The 21,729-nt window shown below is 31.7% G+C and overlaps 2 protein-coding genes across 3 annotated transcripts in view; both read right to left on the reverse strand.

The window, feature by feature from the left end:
* Positions 1-238: 238 nt before the first annotated feature.
* Positions 239-11,905, reverse strand: LOC124543957 (arginine/serine-rich protein PNISR). Of its 2 annotated transcripts, XM_047122298.1 has the most exons (12): positions 11,402-11,905; positions 10,994-11,105; positions 8,367-8,528; positions 7,878-7,993; positions 7,567-7,733; positions 7,005-7,094; positions 5,888-5,993; positions 5,580-5,645; positions 4,201-4,274; positions 1,859-2,000; positions 628-1,447; positions 239-347 (listed from the first exon to the last, which is right to left on the reverse strand). In XM_047122298.1, exons 1-11 carry the CDS (start codon positions 11,697-11,699, stop codon positions 651-653), a joined length of 2,130 nt encoding a protein of 709 aa, XP_046978254.1. In that variant the 5' UTR covers positions 11,700-11,905; the 3' UTR covers positions 239-347; positions 628-650. The 2 variants fall into 2 exon arrangements, with proteins under 2 accessions (XP_046978254.1, XP_046978253.1); XM_047122297.1 differs by having other exon boundaries at positions 239-1,447.
* Positions 11,906-13,492: 1,587 nt separating this feature from the next.
* Positions 13,493-21,729, reverse strand: part of LOC124543881 — a 43,978-nt gene continuing 35,741 nt past the window's right edge. Inside the window, exon 2 of the mRNA XM_047122202.1 lies at positions 13,493-14,571. Coding sequence (XP_046978158.1) covers positions 13,715-14,571 — 857 coding nt within the window. The 3' untranslated portion in view covers positions 13,493-13,714. The remainder of the gene's footprint in view (positions 14,572-21,729) is intronic.

The raw sequence follows: 21,729 nt of genomic DNA on the forward strand, positions 1-21,729 counted from the left end.
TCTTTGCATTTTATTACCCAAAGTAACATTTTACGGTCTTTTGAGGTAGCCATTTATATATTGTATTAAATATATCTATATACACAATTTCAAGTAAGCCTATTCTTGGGAATCTTATCTTATTGATTGAAACTATGACTATGAAATTTAATAATAATGAGCAATGTTGCTGTTTTTTCTTATAATGCAAAATGTTTACTGGTAGGAAGAGTAATGATTATAAAAAATATACAAAAAATACTTTGAAATAGTAAAATTTATTTGTATTATTACATTCTAATGCAAATAAAATATAATACACAAAAAACTATTTACACCGGAAGCATACTCTTACGGGCCACCAGAACCTGCAAGAAAAGTTAAAAATAATTTATCACAGCCTTAATTTAAATATACGGTCTGATATTAACTATTTTGTTTTAAAGTATACTCTAAAAGATTGCAGGATAATACATAGTATTAAAAAACGTAATCAAATCTTATTAATAATGTTTTCACTGAAAACCGAAGATTAGGATTAGGAAGTATTTACTATGAAGATAAGAGTATTTCAATATAGTACGATAATAATGGATGTTTTGACGAAAGGTACACACAACTTTTTGAAACGTAAGTAAAAAATACCACCTGTGTCATTTGTAACCTGCTGTTCATCGGCGATGGCGGGAGTAGCTGTCATGGCGGTCGTCCCTAGAGCGTTCATACCTATCGTACTTGTCGTAGTCTCGACCGGACCTATCGTAAGACCTATCCCTCTTCGAACTATCCCTATCGTATGACCTCTTATCCCGCCTACGAGATCTGTCTTCGGAGCGATCTCTACTTTTTCGTCGACCGGAGCGCGATTCGTAACTAATGGAACGAGAACGCTTGGAGCGCTTTCTTGGCCTGTCTTCGTCCGAATCATCCCTATACTTGTCTTTGTGCGACTTCTCGTAGTCCCTACTCCTAGACTTGTGTTTATCGTAGTAATCGTCTCTCTTCTTTGATTTTGTTCTTTCAGTTTTTTCGTGTTCAGTGTGATGCTTGGATTTTGTGTAGGACTTTTCACTCGATTTTACTGATTTATCTTTTTTATGTTTTTTAGATTTCTTATGGGATTCACTAGAACTGGTACTCCTACGTTTACGTTTTTTGGTCCGGTTATTCTCAATTCTAGCTTCGGGTCCACTTTCTGATGATGACTTATTAGAACTAGCTGAATCGTCTTCGGAATCACTAGAACTAGAATTTGTCCCATCTTTACTTGCTTTATTCGATTTTTGTGGGCTTGGCGTATTTTCATATTTATTAGATTTCTTTGGTTTTTCTTCTTGGATTGTATCTAATTTTCTATTATCGACTTTATCAGAGGATTTATTATTTATTCTCTTATCTTTAGAAGGCCGACGTTCAATTTTTTTCTCGGGTGTTTCACTGTCTATGGGCGGTGGTGTTGCAGATGATCCTTAAGAAAACATAATAAATTTATTGTATAATATATATGAGGTGTAAAGTTAAAAGGTTATAATATTTGGCTCAATCGACACTGTCATGTAAAATTAATTATACGAATAAATTATACTATAAAGATAATTTAGAATATTTTACGACATTAATTAAAGTAAGTATTTGATAAGTAAAATTTTAACTGTAAACTTTTATCTCTTAAGATAAATCGACGAAATTTCAGGTTTGCAAAAAATCTGGACACAAAATTAAAATAGCGGTCTGTTATTCGACTCGAGCTTCATTACGTAATAAAAAGTCGATATAAGCGCGACATTAAACATGATTAGCCAAATATATTTCAAATTTAATTCAGGCCATTGAACCACACTTTTAGTTATGCTTGCCTCTCAAACGTCTTTAAACTCACGTGATCGCCTTGGTCTCTCCGGTGTAGTATTGGGCGGCGTGGTGGTTCCCTCGCCGGTCTCCTTTAATTCGGCACGCCGCACCTCTGCTTCTATTTCCCGCGATGTTCGTTCAAATTCCTGACGTTTGCGCCTTATGATTTCCTAGTATGAATTTATTACGTTTAATTTAATATTTTAAAAATAATCAATAATTATTTGGAGTTACTCCATTTAGTAAGACAATAACATCAGAACATATAACCAATAGCTTCTAGGTTGGTTTAATCGAAATTCATTTACAAGATTTTAGTTCTATTTTAATTTACAGATAAGTTGATTTTTAGGGTAAGGGGACTATTTCGTTTCCAGTTAACATTTATTTTGTCTTATTAGAAAATCAGGTTTAGCTTCTCCAAATTTGAAGATAACCTTATTTAGAAGTTACAGCATTTTTAACGAATATATGAAGAAGAAGCAAGTTATGATTCGATGCATTGCAGTATCGCAATTTGTAATTTGACTTTCACACATTGCTCGTATTTATCCAAATAACGCTAGAGATATTTATATAGTTTTCGCTCTACCCAGAACTGTTTTGTGTATCAGCTTATGCACAACAAGCGTCCGGGCGGGCGCAAGTAGAGATATAGTGACACGGCTACATCCTCCAAAAAAATAATTGTAATTAAATAATCTCTTTCCGGTTTGGTACCAAAATCGAGCCAACCCCGAAAAAACGGGTTTTTAGCAATCTCGTTTCTTTGGATTAAAACTAGCTTGCATTTCTAAACTTGAACGTCTGCTTACAGTTGTTTCAACATACAAATATTTTGATTTTTCGACTCATACAGGTGATACTCGGAACATGAAAAACTAGTAATAAAGTAATATCTTAAAGTGTCTAAAAGTCTTGTCAATATTTGGAAGAACAATCTTTTATTACAGGAAATTGTCTCAGATAAAATACAAAACTTATATTTAAATATATGTATGTGTTTTTTTAGAAAAACCTGTATAAACAATATAAAAAATTAAACCGGTAATTTGATTTTATTTCCTTAATTTATCTTGTAAAAATTGGAGTATTATTTCATATATACATTTTTTTTTATATGTATGAACCGATTTTGATGATTCTTACCTTATGTAATGGAACATTGGTTTAACACTATTCCACTAAATTAAGGATTCCTTTATTCCGTACATACAAGCACTATTTTTAAGGTGCTGTTACTCAAAACAAGACAAGGCAATTATGCTTAAGTTTTTGTTAAACGGATTGGTACGATAATTTCTAGTAACTGAATAATATATATTGCTCAATGTTCTTTTTTTCAATTGGGCAAATAAGACAAAAATTCAAACTTGCATTGGACTGTGGCCACACAGTTATACTGAAAACGTCTTTTGAGAATTGCCCGAACTAAAACATTTTACATCAATATTTTTTTTTATTATAGCAAACCTTAACGCTATATAGTATAAAAGTTAATTTTATGTGCTTAACATTCCATGTAATATTTGATCATTCGTTTTTTTAACGTTATCGTTACTATTTTAAAAGGTCTAAATTGATTTATTTATCATTTAAATAAAAAAATACGTGTTGATTTAGTTTAATGAATTTATTACTATGTTAACTAAAGAAGTGAGAATTAGTAAGGCTGGAAGAATCAGATTTTTATCGAATACTGATGATCAAGCTGCCACAGAGATTCCCGTTTCAATTGACGGATTACTCAATAGCCTATATTATAAATCTATGATTTTTTGTTAACATTCACGTTCAGTCTTTTTATGTCTCTGATATTTCGGTCTAGTTAGTCTAAACATGTAACCCTTTTATCTTCTTTTTTTAGGTTGTGTTTGTGCAATTTGGTTCTGGTGTTGGTAGATTGGTTACCATTAAACCAATGACGTGATCACTTCATTAGATGAAAACCAATCAACCAAAAAGCAATTAAACCGTATCTTATGCAGTTTATGAGTCGAGATGGCCCAGTGGTTAGAACGCGTGCATCTTAACCGATGATTGCGGGTTCAAACCCAGGCAAGCACCGCTGATTCATGAGCTTAATTTGTCTTTATAATTCATCTCGTGCTCAGCGGTGAAGGAAAACATCGTGAGGAAACCTGCATGCGACAAATTTCATAAAAATTCTGCCACATGTGTATCCAACCCGTATTGGAACAGCGTGGTGGAATATGTTCCAAACCTTCTCCTCAAAGGGAGAGGAGGCCTTTAGCCCAGCAGTGGGAATTTACAGGCTGTTGTTGTTGTTATGCAGTTTTTATACTAAACCCCCCCCCCCCAATGTTAATACAACAAGCAAGCTGTACCGTGTGTGTGTGTGTGACGTACCTGAAGCTGCGTGTCGGACGTGTCGTGGTGGTCTTCTTCGGCGCTGTCGTCGCTGCTCTCGTACGCGCCGAGCCCTGCGACACCCACACCGATAACACACGGGCACACACACCGACACGATACTGTCTTTATTTTAACCACTATATATTTATTATTTAAACGAAGACATTTTTTTTCTCAATTCTCATAGTCAATGGCATTTGTTGGAGTATTGTTTTTATTCATTAGAAAGTAATATATCGTTTGTAGTACAACATTGATGAGTCTACTTATAATTCTTATAATCTATGACGACAATTTACGTATCAGTATTAGAGTAAAACATCTATTAACATTAAACAAGTTTAACATATTACGGTTTTGGTTAACATAGTAACGATTGATGTATAACAATACCATATTGAAATATAAGTTCAAGTATTCGTCCGACATGTATTATTTTTACAATTATTCAAGTGGCCGATTAAGTTTTGAAAATTAATATCTATTTACAATAACAATTTTTAGATAATTAATAAATCACTTTCTATCTATTTTTTACTAATTCTTATTATAAATTCAATCTTACCTATCGTTTTCCATTAATGTAGTTAATAACCAATAGTGAATACTAAATAATAAAGATGACGAAATGCTGAAAAAAAATCATATTAAATGTATGTGGTGTTTCTTTACTGGCAACACTGATTATTTTACATGTAGTAATACCACCATATACATTTTTGCAATAACACGTAAAAATCCTTTATAAAATCGGTCTAAAGATCCACTCTTATTGCTGTCGTATTGCAATATGTTCTATGTCAGTGCTATATTCGGATTTAACGTGTTAGTTAATGTCACTAATATGTCTTTAACTAAATAAAATTGTGTCTACAAATGGTGAGAACTAAAGTACTAAATATAACACCTTTACTTTTGATGGAACATTGAAATTGAATGTTTAAGTCAGTTAAAAAGTTCTAATAATAATATTTATTCTCTTATCTATTTGATTGTGAGAGCATATGTTGTGTAGATGTTCTTATCAGTAATTTTGGTATAGTATACACATGATTTGTTTATCACTTTTATTTATTGTTATCATTTTGTTACGGAGTCGGATGTATCGTAAATAGTTATACATTGTGATAATTCTATGAACAACTTTCTATTTCTATTTAAGCTTTGCTTTCGGATAAATCACTTGTTTTCAGCTGGATGGAATCGTACAGCTCTAGTGGTGTGTGTGTGTGTGTGTGTGTGTGTGTGTGTGTGTGTGTGTGTGTGTGTGTGTGTGTGTGTGTGTGTGTGTGTGTGTGCGTGCGTGCGCGTGACATAGAACACCCGCAAGAGCGAGAGGGACAGCGAGAGGGAGCGAGAGCGAGAGGGACACTCACCGAGCCCGCTGGCGATGGACGCCAGCGCCTTGGACTTGCTCGCCTTCATAGCGTTGAGGCGCGAAGCTTTTACCATATAAATAAAACCAACATTAATAACACACTACATGTATTCGATCAACGGGCGACATCTGAAATTAAACTTCATTAGCTATTATGTTACACGATACACATCACGGTCCGGTTCGCGACACTTATGACAATGGGCACACTATACTACATCGCGGACAGAGTCAGGCGAACGTTTCTTGTATAGCAAAGTCTTGGCGCTCGGGGCGTTTGGTATAAGCCTATATGAGTGGAAATACCTTGAGCGGCGGTATACCGCGCCAGTTCTTCCTGGCTCACCGTATGTATCTCCTGGTCGGTCACTTCCAGCAGAATTTCTGTTAGCGAACGACGTACGGCTAACATCTGTTGACAATACAATCATATAAAATAAACATTTAACATGAAGGCGAGCGCTTCACTGAGTAAACGTATCTATACGTGTTGTATATTGTAATAAGATCCAAGTCACAAAATAAAATTGCTAGACAACTCGTTAACTGTGCAGACCATAAAGTTAGAGAATATGTGTCCAGAAAAATAAAAAAAAAATCAATTAATTTCTACATCTAAAAAATGCTGTTAAAAATAATTTTGTTGCATTGAAATATTTTATTACTTAAAATATTTAATATAATAGTCATCTTAAATATATATACTTATACATGTATTAAGAATAAGTGGTATGGTCAAATATACACAATATATACATGTAAGTTTATGGCAACTCCACTTACCTAAGATGTTATTAAAAAACATCTCTCAGATTGAGTTGCCTGAAGAGATGGCTAATTAGCCATAACTCCGCTCATTGTATCACAGATCAAATATTTGTTTTTTTTTTTTCAGTATTTCTCTATTTTTGTTTTAATTTATTTTTTGTGTTTATTCCTAAGATTTTTGTATTTTATGCATGTAAAGTATATTGACATTACAACGACAGCCTGTAAATTCCCACTGCTGGGCTTTAGGCCTCCTCTCCCTTTGAGGAGAAGGTTTTGGAAAATATTCCACCACGCTGTTCCAATGCGGGTTGGTGGAATACACATGTGGCAGAATTTCTAAGAAATTTGTCACATGCAGGTTTCCACACGATGTTTTCCTTCACCGCTGAGCACGAGATGAATTATGAAGACAAATTAAGCACATGAAAGAGCGGTGCTTGCCTGGGTTTGAACCCGCAATCATCGGTTAAGATGCACGCGTTCTAACCACTGGGCCATCTGGACATTAATAGTAATTTATTAAAACCAGAATGAGTTTGAGGAACAAAATTATTAGAGGTTTATTTGCAAAATGCTATGGCATATATGCAAGTTTTGCCCAGTGGTACCACCTCCGACGGCGACCGCTGGGGCGAGAGAGCAGAGGACTCACCAACTCCTGCAGCAGCTCGTCGCGCGACTTGCGGCCCAGCGGCGACGGCGCGCGCTCGCTCTCCGACTGCGACCCCTCAGACTCCGACTCCTGTCACGACAACAATTTATTTAATTAGAATATTTGGTATTCAGTATGCAAGATGCGATGACAGAAATCGTGGTAAACAATAAGTGAGTGAAGTGAGTGACGTTGTCAATAAACACTATAATTTTTCCTATTAATATTCTTCCTCCATCTTTTCTCTTCATATATCCATTCATCTTACTACTATTATTCCCTTTCACTCACTCCTTCAATTACATTCTGTTTCAATAATCAATAGTTTTTTCTGTCAACCCCCCCCCCCCCAACAATATATGTAATTTTAACTCAAATATTGAATTATTATAATATGTGTGTTCCGATTTTGAAAGAAACATACCTTATTGCTTTTGATATAGATTTTTTTTAAAACAGTTTCAATGTGTAAATGGCATAAGCTTCAACAACAATTAACGCTTGTGAAGTAATGTACTTGTAGACCTATAGTATTTTATGTATAAATTATTATAGATCTTACGAATTTGCTCTTGGCTGGTAGAACAGGTTGACCGCCGGCCTCCGATTTTATTCTTTCCAATTCTTCTTCTTCCAACCTCTTCTTCTCAATTTCTGCTTCTTCTTGAGCCTTCTTTTCTTGTTCACGTTCTATTGCCTTCTGTTTTTCGCGTTCCATTTTCTCTAAACCTTAATTCAATCACACAATTATTAATTAAATTAATCAAATATAAATTGTGAATTTAGAGTAACATATGAGATATTAAGTTTAGTCATTGTAAAACATCAGTTGTTTACCGAGAGATATGTTCAATTTGTATGAATAATGTGTACCTTCTCTAATCCATGCAGGCAGCTGCCGCCGTTTAGCAGCATCAATGGTGGATGCAACTGCAGGTGTCGGCATGATTATTGGTTCAATGACTGGTGGTATTAAAGGAGGTTTATCCCTGAAAAGTCATCATGAGTAGGGTTAGTCAAGCAATGCTTAATAGGTAATTTTTCATTTGGAGCAATTGGTAGCTAGGAGTGAGCATACAATTTTTTTTATCGCTGTAAGTAACATAATTACCAATTCTTAATCTTTTTTCCAAAAAATTCCTGGGCTATATGTGTATTATAAGGAAACAGATATGGAATATACACTGTTGTGCATAAGATTATAAAATCAAATTTAAGATCTAAACTTATTCAAATATCTCATAACTAATAAAGAATTGCTATATTGTTATTTATGTGGTGATTAGTTGTCTATAATAAAATTTAGACCAGGGCATCAAGCTATATCACTAATAAAAGTAATAATAAAAACAAATGTTTTACCTGTGCGATCTATTTCTAGGGGTTTTATTATCTCTGTTTTTGCTTTTGGATCTTCTGTCTCGACTCCTACTCTCACTCCTATTATTGGTTGAGTTTTCGGATTGCGGTGCTGTCCAGTATCCATGTTGAAAGGTAGGTGTGGTCACAGTACCAGTAGTATAACTGAAAAATATTGTACAATAAAAAGGTTATAAATGTCTATTTTAATTCATACAACTGTTTTTAAGCTCATTGGGTAATTAATTTATTAAGGTTCCACTCTGTCTTTAGAAATAGAATTCTACTTAATTAAGCTGAAAAAAAAACCACATGCTTAGCACAACTCTAAAAACAAGTGTATTAAAATTACTATTAATAGAATAACCTTAGAAAAAACCAGATAAAGAGTTTTTCAGCAAGTTCAATACTCTTATACAAGACCTTTAACTATAAATATATATAAATTCATTGATATCTTTATAAGGCCTTACTAGATTTACTTAGAACTAGTTTATACACATTTAGGTCACAATGATTTTTTAAATTGTTTATAATCACATATTAAAAAACAACAATGATTTATATTGAGACTACAAAATAAATGTCATTAATTTTTATTCTTTTACTTGGTACTCTCCAATGTAATACTAGTTATACCTATTAAATGTATGTAATATATTAATTTTTTATAACATCATATCGAGGTGGCTGAGGGAAGAGGAAATGGGCAAATGGTAAGTGGTCATCACTGTCCATAGACAATGGTGGTGAAGAAATATTATACTTTTATACTTATTATACTCATCATACTTAGCAAACTTGAGGACTGATGTTATGTCTCTTGTGCCTGTAGCTACACTGGCTCACTTACCTTTCCAATCAGAACACAACAGTACTGAGTACTGCTGTCAAGTAAAAGTAAAGTAACACCCTGTTCATTTCCCACAGCTGGGATAAGGCCTCCTCTTCCATTAAGGAGAGAGTTAGGAACATATTCTACAACACTGTTCCAATGCAATTATGGATAGCACATGTGGCAGAATTTCGATGAAATTAGAAACATGCAAGTTTCCTCACAATGTTTTCCTTCACCACTGAGCACGAGATGAATTATAAACACAAATTAAGCACATATATATAGTGGAGCCTGGGTTTGAACCTGCAATCATCAGTTAAGATGCACACGTTCTAACCATTGTGTGGTACCTACTCAGGCTGGCTTGCAGCTATCAACATCAAGGAAATTCTGCCCTCAGATTCAAGTCTCAAGTCACAGAAGATTTATCTGTTCAGGACTTACATCATGCTTACTTTTGCATATAGGAAACACTATTCTAAGTTTTTATTTACATAGTATATTTATAGTATATCACATTTGTATGGATAATAAAGCATAATCGGGGTTAAATTTTATAAAATAGTTGTTTTAAAACTTGTAAATGATCACAGAACATTGGTTTAAACATAATATTAAAAATGACTGACACTTTTGATTTTCACTATTTGCAAAATGTTTAAAAAGTTTGAGTTCTACAATATTTATACTTTGTTATTTTGGTTTTACAAAATCTTTAAATAGAATCAAAGCAATGATGTAAAAAGAGGCGTGTGAGATGTATTAGTAAAGGTCAGACAAACAGGCCAGTCCTCATTACAATTTACATGATTCTTATATATATATCTGGAGACTTAGATTTGTTGGCAGAGAGTCAATATTCAATTTAAATATGGCTCAGTAATATTCTTACTTATATTTGGCTAAAATCAAATGTAAGTTATTGATATTTTTAATTGATGCATTTTTAGCAACAGAACAAAAAATATAATAGGTGAAGTCAATTAATGTGGTAGGGCCTTAACCTCTAAAATAAATGACATTGTCATGCCAAATAATCAGACACCAGTAATAAATATAGCATGTCTCTAAGAAATCTAGAATCTAGATTTTTTTTATATTTACAAATTTGTGAAAGCAATACAGAAATACTATAAAATAATTGTTTATAATATGATTAATCTGTAATGTGAGGATGTTATTTAGTTCCTTTAATCTTCATATTATTATTTATGAGTAATGCAACAATTAAATAAGTTTATAATAAATATTGTAGAATGTACACTAAGGAATAATGCTAGGTACACATAACATATGAACAGAAATTACACATATTGTGTATATAGTATGGGCAGCAATTTTCAATGTTCGTCAATTTGAGATTCTTTGATAAAAAACAATATTAAGCCAGCTGTTAAATCAAGAATAAGATATACTCAAGTATTTAGTAAGAAACAGGATCTTGTTTAAAAATAAATCTTCATACAAACAGTACCAAAAATATTTTTCATTAAAATATTTGTACCTAACTACAGTAAGGCAAGTAAGTATAAATAAAACCAATCATACTTTTATGACAGAAATACTTAATTTCATTATAATGCAATGCATATTTATTAGAAAGTATTTAATAATTGGTCATGTAAAGGAGAATCAGAAAGTCTTAAATAGTCTTCTAAGAACACATGATTCCTAATAAGCCAGTACTGCAGTGTATCGAAAAAGGGAGTACTTCTTTGAGGTATTTACAGTTTGTGCCACATGACACTTATTTAGTTACAAATAATGAAAGCATATTAAAACATCTTCTTACCCAGGTGTAGTACTTGTTGTGTCAGAGTATCCATCAATCATTGGTGGAATAGCCATTGATGGATCAGAAGTCATCTTAGGGTCAACTGGCCCTGAACCTGACCAGCCCCAACCTATTATAGTTATATCATATATATACTGTGTACATATGTTTCTATTAGAATTGTTCAAGTTAAAATAAGGAAATATTTATTACATATTTAGATTTTACAAGCTTGTCGCTATTTATATGGCATTCAAAGACTTTTAGACAAATTTTAATAAATTTTTAATAAACCATTGTTTAAAAAACGAATAGAGTAAGAGTTTGACTTCTTACAATATTATACTCTTCCTTTTAATCATAACTCTTTGTCGGCGAGGCAACCGAACAATTTAAAGGTTATAAAAAGCCTTTACAGTGACTTACCCCATTGATTCCATGAACTTCCCCAAGAATTAGACGAAGCATTCCAATCAGAGCCTGGTGTTACAGGTGCTTCACAATTGGTGTCTGGATTTTCGACTTCCATAGGTGCTTCTCCTTCTTCTATGTCGGGTTTTGGAGGTGGTGCTCCTACAATGGCCGCAGCCTCCTTCATAGCAATCCATTGTTGCGCTAAAGCTGCCCAGTCTACTTGGCTTGAATCAATATTTTGATAAGCAGTTGGATTTAAAGCCCACTGAGTGGGATATGCTGAATTTGCGGCATCTTTTCCAGAGAACATATTGACCACAAAGTGTAACTATTTAATAGAACTTGATTATCTTTATGCTTACAACTAATTGACGATTTTATTAGATTTAACATTTACTTAAATATGTTTTACAAGATAAATACAGAAAAAAATGTGTACATAATTAAAATATGGAAATTTTAACCACACTCTTCTCAAACTCGCAGAGCTTTTTATTTTATGGAGCATAGATTAAATATTAAAAACAATAAAGTTACTTCACCGAAACGATACAGATAATAATCATCCTTATAGATGGATAAATATAAACCGATTAAAATATTTCGATAAGTTTTTTGCCCATTCATAGACAAAAATGATAAAATATGAAATATATTTAAATGGGTATTTAGTAATAATAGGTAAAAATTGCGTTTATAATGAAGTCGCTTAAAAATTGGCGAATATTTTTTAACTTAAGAGTTTACTAAGATAATATCTAGATGGCGGTACAATAGCTAATGTTGTAACTACTTTAACTACTCATCAATAGGTGGCGCATCGAGCTAAAACCAACATTATTTAAAAATTTATAGATTATGAGTTGTAGAAATAGTTTTCGAAGCATCCTCTTTATTCATAATTTTTTTTGTGAGTTATTTTTATTTCTATCGATATATTAAGTAATACCAGCAACCTTCGGTTTGTTTTTGCAGACTAATTTTAACGTAATTCTCTGTCGCCTTATAAGTGAGTGCAGGACAAGACAATGTGCTTTAAACCTTGTTTTTATTTTCTCGTGGCATACTTTTTTTCAATTGGGCTGGGGCATTCGAATGGGCACCCCAATGTCATGTGTTTACAGCTGCCCATATACATTAGTAGCATTTTTTTTTTCAAACTATTCTTTAACTGGGATTTTATCCCTATAGTTACAGTATCTCAAACAAACAATAATAATTAGTATTGCTACTTATATGATACTAGTGGTACCTACCCACAGCTTGCCATAAAGCTGTACTACTGACTGTATTTATCGTAGGTAAAACCTAATCCAGGACATTCAACATATATCCACCTTTCTAATGTCTGAAACTGAAGATTTTTTTAAGGGTACCTTTTTCTATACTTATTTCGCATTATAAGAATATTTATTCCACAAATTATCTTTATAAACAATTACATGGTTGTACTAGGAGAAAAAGTTTCCATGTAAGTAATATATTTTTATTTTATGTTTATTTTTACATATCTATGGATTTCACATACCCACAGAAAAGAAAATAAAAGGAAATAAATATATACCACATTTATTTGTACATATTCTATAGCTGTAGATGTATATACCACTTGGTGGTAGGGCTTTATGCAAGCCCGCCTGGGTAGGTACCACCCACTCATCAGATATTCTACCGCTAAACAACAGTACGCAGTATTGTTGTGTTTCGGTTTGAAGGGTGAGTAAGCCAGTGTAACTACAGGCACAAGGGACAACATAGCATCTTAGTTCCCAAGATTGGTGGCGCATTGACGATTTAAGGAATAGTCAATATTTTTTACAGCGTCATTGTCTATGGGTAATGGTGACCACTTACCATCAGGTGGCCCATATGCTTATAGTTATTATTTCAACTATTTTCTCATTTAGTGGTAGAGTTCGTTTTAAAGGAAAGTGAGTTAGCGTGGCACAAGGGACATAGGAGCTTAGATCCCATGGTTGGTGATATATAGTCTACGGTGAACATTTAACATCAGCTGACCAATCATTCTGTCCTTTGTACCTTACTATTTATAAAAAAAAATATACACAGTAACTATGGGGGTTAAAATTAAAACAACTAATATATTTAAGAAATTAATTTATTAATCAGCTTGCACACAATAGCAGTCATTCAATACCATAAACTCAAACTTGTCACAACACGCACACTATATACGCTTATATTATTAATTTAGACAGTGAGCCATTTATCACATCTTTGAAGTGACAAAAATTGTAAACTACTTCCTTATCACTATGAACACGTGTACAACGTATTAAGTCTTTTTTTATATTAACACTAGATTTAACTTAGAGCTAATAACGGTTCTTCTGGGTCATGCTTTTGGCTAATGTATTTCGAATTTCCTTTCTTCCATTGTTCCTTTTTGTGTAGCATCTTTTGTTTAGTTGCTTCTAATTTATCCTTTCCTTTTGATTTCTTCTTCGGCGGGCTCGGTGTGTCGAGCTGTTCTAAAGTTTCTATGATATTTTTAGGTTTTGTTAAGACATTTTTCGTTTCTTCGCTTATTTCATCCATCGTGGCATTTTTGTTAGCATATACGACTACATAATGCGAATACGCTGAACCAGAAGGTGCATTTATATCAGCAAAATCTCTGAAATTAGCAAATTGGTCTTGTTTATAATTGGGACGCGGATTTGCTATGTAACCGACGTTAAGGGATGGCCTTCCATGTCCATTATTGTAATAAGAACTAAAATTATCATTGTATTCAGCATCTTCATCGTTTTGAGCAAAGAAAGTGCCACCTCTAATGATACCAAAGTTACCAGAGCCTAAAATACTACTGCTAGCGTCAACTAAAGGTTCAGAAGCCGGCGTACTCTTTCCAAATCCTTCCAAGGGTTTATACCCTCCAAATAGAGGATAATTTAACAGCGATCTATATGAATTGGGTCGTTGACTGTAGGCAGCTTCTTGGCTGCCGAAACCTAATCTAAAGTTATTTTGCTGTCTTGGTTCAAATAAGTTAGCAAATGTAGGGAAGAATGTTTGTGAGTCACCGACGACTTCTATTGAGTGGTCTGTTTGGTCAGCAGCTGCTATCAAATCTGGTTCAACTTGTTTGTATAAGTTAGGCGGCGGAGCTACTGCTTCTGATATGATTTCTGAAGATTCAGCCTTCAGATCTGTGTCGTCTGTAACAAATAAAAAATCCTCAATATGTTTTGTAATATAATTTTGTATCACCATTTACGATAACTTTATTTAAAAATTTGTCTAATAACTGTTCACAAGTAAAGAAAAGTAACAAATTATTAATTATTAATTTGAAAATTTATATATGAAATAAACTATTCATAATTCAAACGCTTCATCAGGATTATGCAATATCCAATAACGTAAATTTAATCACGAAAACAAAACTGTACCCGAAAATAACAAATACATCGCAAGCGTCGGCGATTGCATTTTCCTACGTATGAATTATGCAGCAGGCCTTATTATGTCGATTATACTTGTAAATTAAGTTTTACGGTACGTAGGCGTAAAAGTGATGTGAAACATGAATAACATTGGAATTGTCTTGTAATGACATGTGTGTAGTGACGACTGTTTGCTACTTAATGATCTGTAGTGCGTATGGACTTGTATCAAGTATATTCTTCCTGTTCGAATAAGTAATGTGGTGTGAGGTAATAGAGGAAAGCTGACTCGAGATAATTTCCGTATTCTCGATGTCTCGTTTAGAAATACTGTCATGATTTTGTGGTTTCAACTAACTAGCTAAATATATGTTGTTAATAAATTATAAAATTATCGAAGGTAATTTTAAATTTTAATATTTATCTTATAATTATTTATAATTAATATGTTTTCAAAATATTAGTTAATTTTATCGATACTAAGTTAGTACAATTGATATAAGTTGTATTCATGTGTATGTTTTCTATTTATAAATTAATTATTTAAAATTTCGTTTCAATGTCATCAATATATCATCATGATATTTGATTTGAGAAGACCAGAAGAAATAGATTGTCGCAAAACAAAGCTATGACTGAGACTCATCAGTTTGTTATTCAATAAATAAGTTATGCAAATAACTGCAATATAATTAAATAATGCACATATTAAATTATTCAAATTATTTACAGCAATTCTTATGATAAAAATTCCATAAAACACTTTCGATCGCATTAATTTATTTCTTCCTTTAACATTTATTAAGAAACATAAAAATATACACAAATATTGCCAATATTTAATGTTCAGTTGACAAATGAATAAAATGGAAATTAGTTGTTAGAAAAACAGTCCATGTCAAACTAACTGCAATATGCAATCGCTTTGAAATGAATTAATAAATTCGAAATGATCGTTGCTACTGTTGCTTTTATCAATTATAAAAAGTACAAAAAACAGCGTTATCAAATAATCGATACTTCGAAAGAAGTTTAAAGAATATAATCGATTAAACATGTATCATATAACTTATACATTATACGTAGTCCCATTCACCGTGATTTCACCTATTTACTATTCAGCTGTTCGGGGTGTCGACCCGTAAAGTTTTCTATCCTTCGCAGACGCGAACATTCTGAGGTAAACATTAATGCTCATATCGGACTAGTCAGGAATCACTATTCTTGACTCTTGTAAAATGGTTACGGATTAACTGTACAGCTTTATAATATCAATTATATATAATCGATAACAAATAAATAAACAAGATAAGCGTTAAGCTTTCTGAAGGTGTTGCTATTTGATGTGATTAGAATTCTTTATACTGTTACGTCCTGTGTTACGTGCGTGTTGATTTGTCATACTCGCCGGTAGATATTGGATTTGCGGAGAAAACGTAAGAATTATGTCATATCTAACTACATTTTAGGCGATGAGAATTTTCAATTACATAATACCATATAAGAAAAACGTTATAGAGTATTTTCTTTGCCGCTCTTGTACAACAAATTAACGCGACAATCATATATCTGAAGTATGAATTAAAAAAGTGCTTAAAATAAAATTTAACCTAAATATGAATAATTTGTATCTTATATAAAAAATGAACTTGAACCAAGTACGAGGCCCAAGGTTTCATGATAACCGCAGAATCAACGAAAGTTTTTAACGTTATAAAAAACAAGGACAAAAGTCTCCAAACCGTAGTGACATTACAGAATTTTGTCATTCGATTGAGAACACTTACATAAAGAAACTTTTATTTATGTATTAATGAATTATTTATAAAAATATTAGCGAAGATAATTCTAGTCTCACCTATCACCTCCGACCCGCTATCATAATCACTTTAAAAATTTACATTTTTCTTTCAAAAACATCGTATTATGAAATTGTGTCATAGATCAGGAGAAAGCTCGGGTTAGCTGGCAATAATGATGATAAATAACGTATTTGAAATACGTGACCACATTATTCAATTATAAAATTTTGGTCACGTATCCAATGAATTGTCTTGTGGCTAATCGGACGGGGTCATCTCGTAGTATACTCGTATTTGTCGAAATAATTGTAATTTTATTATGAAAATGGTTATTACATATATGGAAAATTTTGGTCATAGAAGATCTAGTTTTGTTTCGTAAATGAACTGGATAGTAAGTTTTGTTTTACTCATACTTGTTGATATAAGATTACAGTTTTAGAATAAGAAATACCTAAAGCTTGAGCTCGATGGACCTTTAGTGACTTTACACATAAATACACATTACAACACATATTTGATAATAAGCTGTGCTGGTTAGAAATATAAACTTTTGAATATGTCGTAATTATTTTGCAATTTTTAATACATTTCAGTAAAGAAAATCATGTGTGAATGAATTGCAATGTACAAAATCTACGCTCAATCATAGGTATCAAAGGAAAATCATGTAACGACCATAATTATGTCCTCCCTGCACGAAGGAAGTTTGCATCATGTTCGATCCGTCAATCCATCATTCAGTCTCTTTGTAAAATATTCAATTACTTTATCCCTACTGAGCAAAGGTCGACTATTTTAATGAAGGAATCTTCAATTCATGATTTTCAAATATGTTCGTTTCTTAAATTAAAATTATAATCTTTTGTTGTGTTGTTAATGAGGACTCGTATGTTTGCATTATTTAGGTAACGTTAACACATAAATATCAAATGTAAAATAAATAAAGCTGTAATTTATGGTAAAAGATGTATGTACATAAAACATATAGGATCCCTTTGTCAGTCGAACTTTAAGGATTTTTGTGTTACTATATTTTTTTTAAAGGGCGTCGGTAAAGGAAAAGTACACTTTGGTGTTTTTTAGTAAAAAAAAAAACAAATTAGGTTCAATTTGCTTTGTGTATTAATCATACGTTCCTATTGTGAAATATTATCTAATAAAAATATAAGTATATCATATGTATGTTTCGGAAAGTTGTAAGGGAAAGCTAGATTTTGACCATACACGTTGTTAAATGACCTCGTTCTATGAAAAAACTAGCTCTGTAAACGTTACGTAAACATTTATTTTCGTATAAGTTTTTTTAATAAATGAGTATTCTTAATAGAATTTATTACGTTTCACAACAGCTAAAAGTATTGTCTTGCAGCTATAAATGTCGTTGAATTTTAACTCTTATAAAATTTCGGAAATAGAATGGAAAAAAATAGATTAAGTACCATTACGAAATAGGCGTATTAAGCGGTATGTGGTTTAATATTTTTATGTAATAACTGGCACAAAAATAACCATAGACAATAAAAGTTACATAAATTAAATCGAGATTCGCCGTAACATTACGTTCTTATCTGTTCCTTTGGTACTTGATGACATTTTTGATAAACCGCAATATGATTCGAAATAGAGAAACAGAAATATAATCCAAAGGTACAAAAACGTATTTAATTTGTATAAACTTACATTACTATACACATAACAGTTAATACAACTAATTCATATTCTTTGAAGCTCATTTAAATAATAAATAATTGGTAGGTAACAGGTGGGCAAAATTTCTTTGTTATAAAGTTATTGAGCGATTTTTTGTCAAGCAGATGGAAAACTAATTTTAGTATAGATATTTATTACAAAAATTTACACAAATGATGGAAAACTTATTTGTTTGTAAATATTGTGTACAGAAGTCAGTTATTTTCGAAGTAATCGCTTCCTTCTTCGGAATTGCGCTGTTTTCCTGACCGCCTCGGGCACAACAGGTATTGTACTTAATAGCGGTAAATTGTTATCTTCTCGCGTCCGCTAGAACGACAACCCATACTTAAATAATCTTAAGAACAAAAAATGATAAATAAACATGTTCTGTTATTATACACAGTAATTAAAAGTATTAATAATTCAACGACTAACAAAATTAATTTTGCATAACCAGACTAAATCGGGTAAGTTTTCGATTATAAAATTGATCTTATGCAATATAAGTGCATTTAAAAACGAATACACAAAAAAAAAAAAATTCGAATATAAATATTAATTTATTATTATCTGTGTTGTTATTCGAATAACTTTAGTAAGTAACGATTACTCAACGGCTCATCTTCAAAATATGCCCATTGACGAAATCTGGAGCGTGACATCGATTTCATAGACGTGCAATTGTCAACGTAATGGTTCCTACTTGTGTTGTATGTTATTGAGCACTTAGAGCTTTCACCAGAGCACAGATATAAAGATAGATAACTAGCTATATATAGATAGCTTGCTAGCTAAAAATACACTTCGTTCCTTGAGTAATTTTTTAAACGTCACTGTCAGTTTTTATTTTATTTATGTATTTATTTAATCATTCATTAATTAAAACGCTTATTACTCATATTTTATAGATTTTTAGTATCTTACATATAATATAAGGAACTATAATAATTATAAGGAACGCAGCAATTAAATATATGTAATAGATAATAATTATTAATTATATTTTCTACTATAAAGCATATTTAATCTGTTATATTTTATGAATTGTCTCATAAAAATTAATAAGTTTTTGCAGTTTAAATCATTATTCAACATACTTATATAATAAAGAGACCCGGAACATTTGAATTAATGTATTAAAAGTATTTGTTTCTTTTTTCAATGACGATCGTGACGTATGCTTTATTTAATACCAAATAAATAATTTAGGTAAGGAAGTGACTCAAAAGATAACGTAAAAAAAATATAGGTTATGTTACCAGACAGTCATGATTGATTTACGCTTTATAAATAACACAGATTCTGTTACAGATAAAAAATGCTTATATTAAGACATGATATAAATCGTATTATAGATTTAAAATAATAATATAAGACCATACAGGTTTTTAGCGGTCGATTTAGGAAAATACTATAATGAGTTCGTTTGAGAAATATGTCTTTGAATAGAATGCTTTGTGTGGTTATTTCATCGAGTCATCACTGAGTTATCATGTACTTAAATTGTGTTTATCATTATACTTATGCTGCGTCAGATCAACCTTTCGTCTTCTCCTCAATAGCAGAGGTTTTGTATGCCTAACAGTAGTTTATGGGTTCTTATTTAATTGAACTTTCGTTTTTGAAGACTCAATAATAAAATTACAATATACTACTCATACGTAAGGTAATGGTAGAAATTTTATTTCATCTAATAATATTTAAGTGGTTTTAGTTATAGAGAAGTAAAATTGAATGGATGATCACCGTTACATAGTTTTACGCGTCAGTAATCGTACAATCGCTTATTATGTAAGCATAATTGAGTTACTGTCATTATGTGTATGAGTAGACGCATATCTCGCGAAGTTTATGGTACTTATTTTAATTTCTTACCATCCGATGTTGTGTTTTTATAACAACGAGATAGAAGAAGGATTTAATAATTATTTTATTTTTATTTTTTTGACATTAAACATATTGGGGATCGCCTATAGGGTACGAACGACCCGTATGCCTTGACGGCTAACAGTACGCCTATTTATGCCATCATGACCCCGTTCCTCTACTATCTACTCTCTTATGTGTGCGTTGCGTTTATTTTAAGCATTAATTATAGCAATAACTTATACTTCAATGATCCACATCGGCTACGCGTCCGGTGACGTTACATTTAATTAAAAAATATATTTGGATTGATGTATTATCAAGCCCAAATGAAACTAAGGAAATATACAACAAATAAATCACGTTCAATGATAATTATCTTATTATTCATTTCAAAATAGGAAATGGTTAATGCTTACTTGTTTAATTGGTTACTACTTATAGCATTAAAATTCTATTGTTATTTTGCGTTATAAAAACCGATATAAAAAGTGTTGGCCCTATATGACTTCTTTGGTCATAAGTTTGCTATTACTGATGTTCTTTGAGGTTTATCAATCAATAAAATTTATCAAATAGTCTGAAAATTTTATACGTAAATAAAGTATAAATTACATAGAAACAAACAACTTGTTTTTTTTTTTAAATTTATTACAGACATTCCTTTGTATGATTAATAAATATTAATGACTCTCCTCACCCTTAGCTCTTAGCTCGTGTGCCGATAAGCATCTATAATAATAGATGTTTTTTAAGTTGGTACACTTTCGCAAATATTACATTTAAAATTTGCTCTATGTGGCGTCACGTGCTGCGGTAATATGTAACAAGGGAAATCTACACATAAATAGTGCAAATCCGTGTTTTAAGTGACGTAAATTATTCGCTACATTAGTCAAAACTTAGGATCCATAATTGTTACAAATAAGGAACTGTAAATAACAAATGATTAATGTTGTCACGACTTTAATATTTGTATAAAACTGTTGATATTAGAGAGGCCCAAGGTTCAAGTATTCGCATCGTGGGTCATACTGTCTAAGAATTCAAAGGATATTGAGTTAATACTAAGTAATACCTAAAGAATTGCATTCTGTGAGTCATATTATGATTGTAAAAATATTTATATAAGTGACTAGAATTATGGTAAAAAACTTAGAATACCTTTTTACTAAGCAATAAGCTTAGTAAAAAGGTAGTATAGTAAGCATACCAAACATTAGTTTATAAAAAAAAATGAAACATTATATAAATAATATAAATGGATAATGTTCTTATAGAGAGCAAGTCATAATTTTATATTCACGAAAGCTTAACTCGCTTAGTGGAATAAAATGAGAATTTCGGTTACATAATATGAATAATTGGTCTAATTTGTTATCTCATTATGGTCTCTGAGAAAAGTTCATCATATGAGGTAATATGTCGGCCTATATATATACCTTTTTCATTTCATTTTTAACGTATTAAAAACATACAAATAATATATTGCATAAAATATTTTAAAGAGATTTGTTGTTAATTTTTAAATTCTTTATTCAACATAATAAAGAAATAGTTGGAAGGG

This window comes from Vanessa cardui, chromosome 3 (genome assembly GCF_905220365.1).
Source record: "Vanessa cardui chromosome 3, ilVanCard2.1, whole genome shotgun sequence".
Lineage (NCBI taxonomy): Eukaryota > Metazoa > Arthropoda > Insecta > Lepidoptera > Nymphalidae > Vanessa > Vanessa cardui.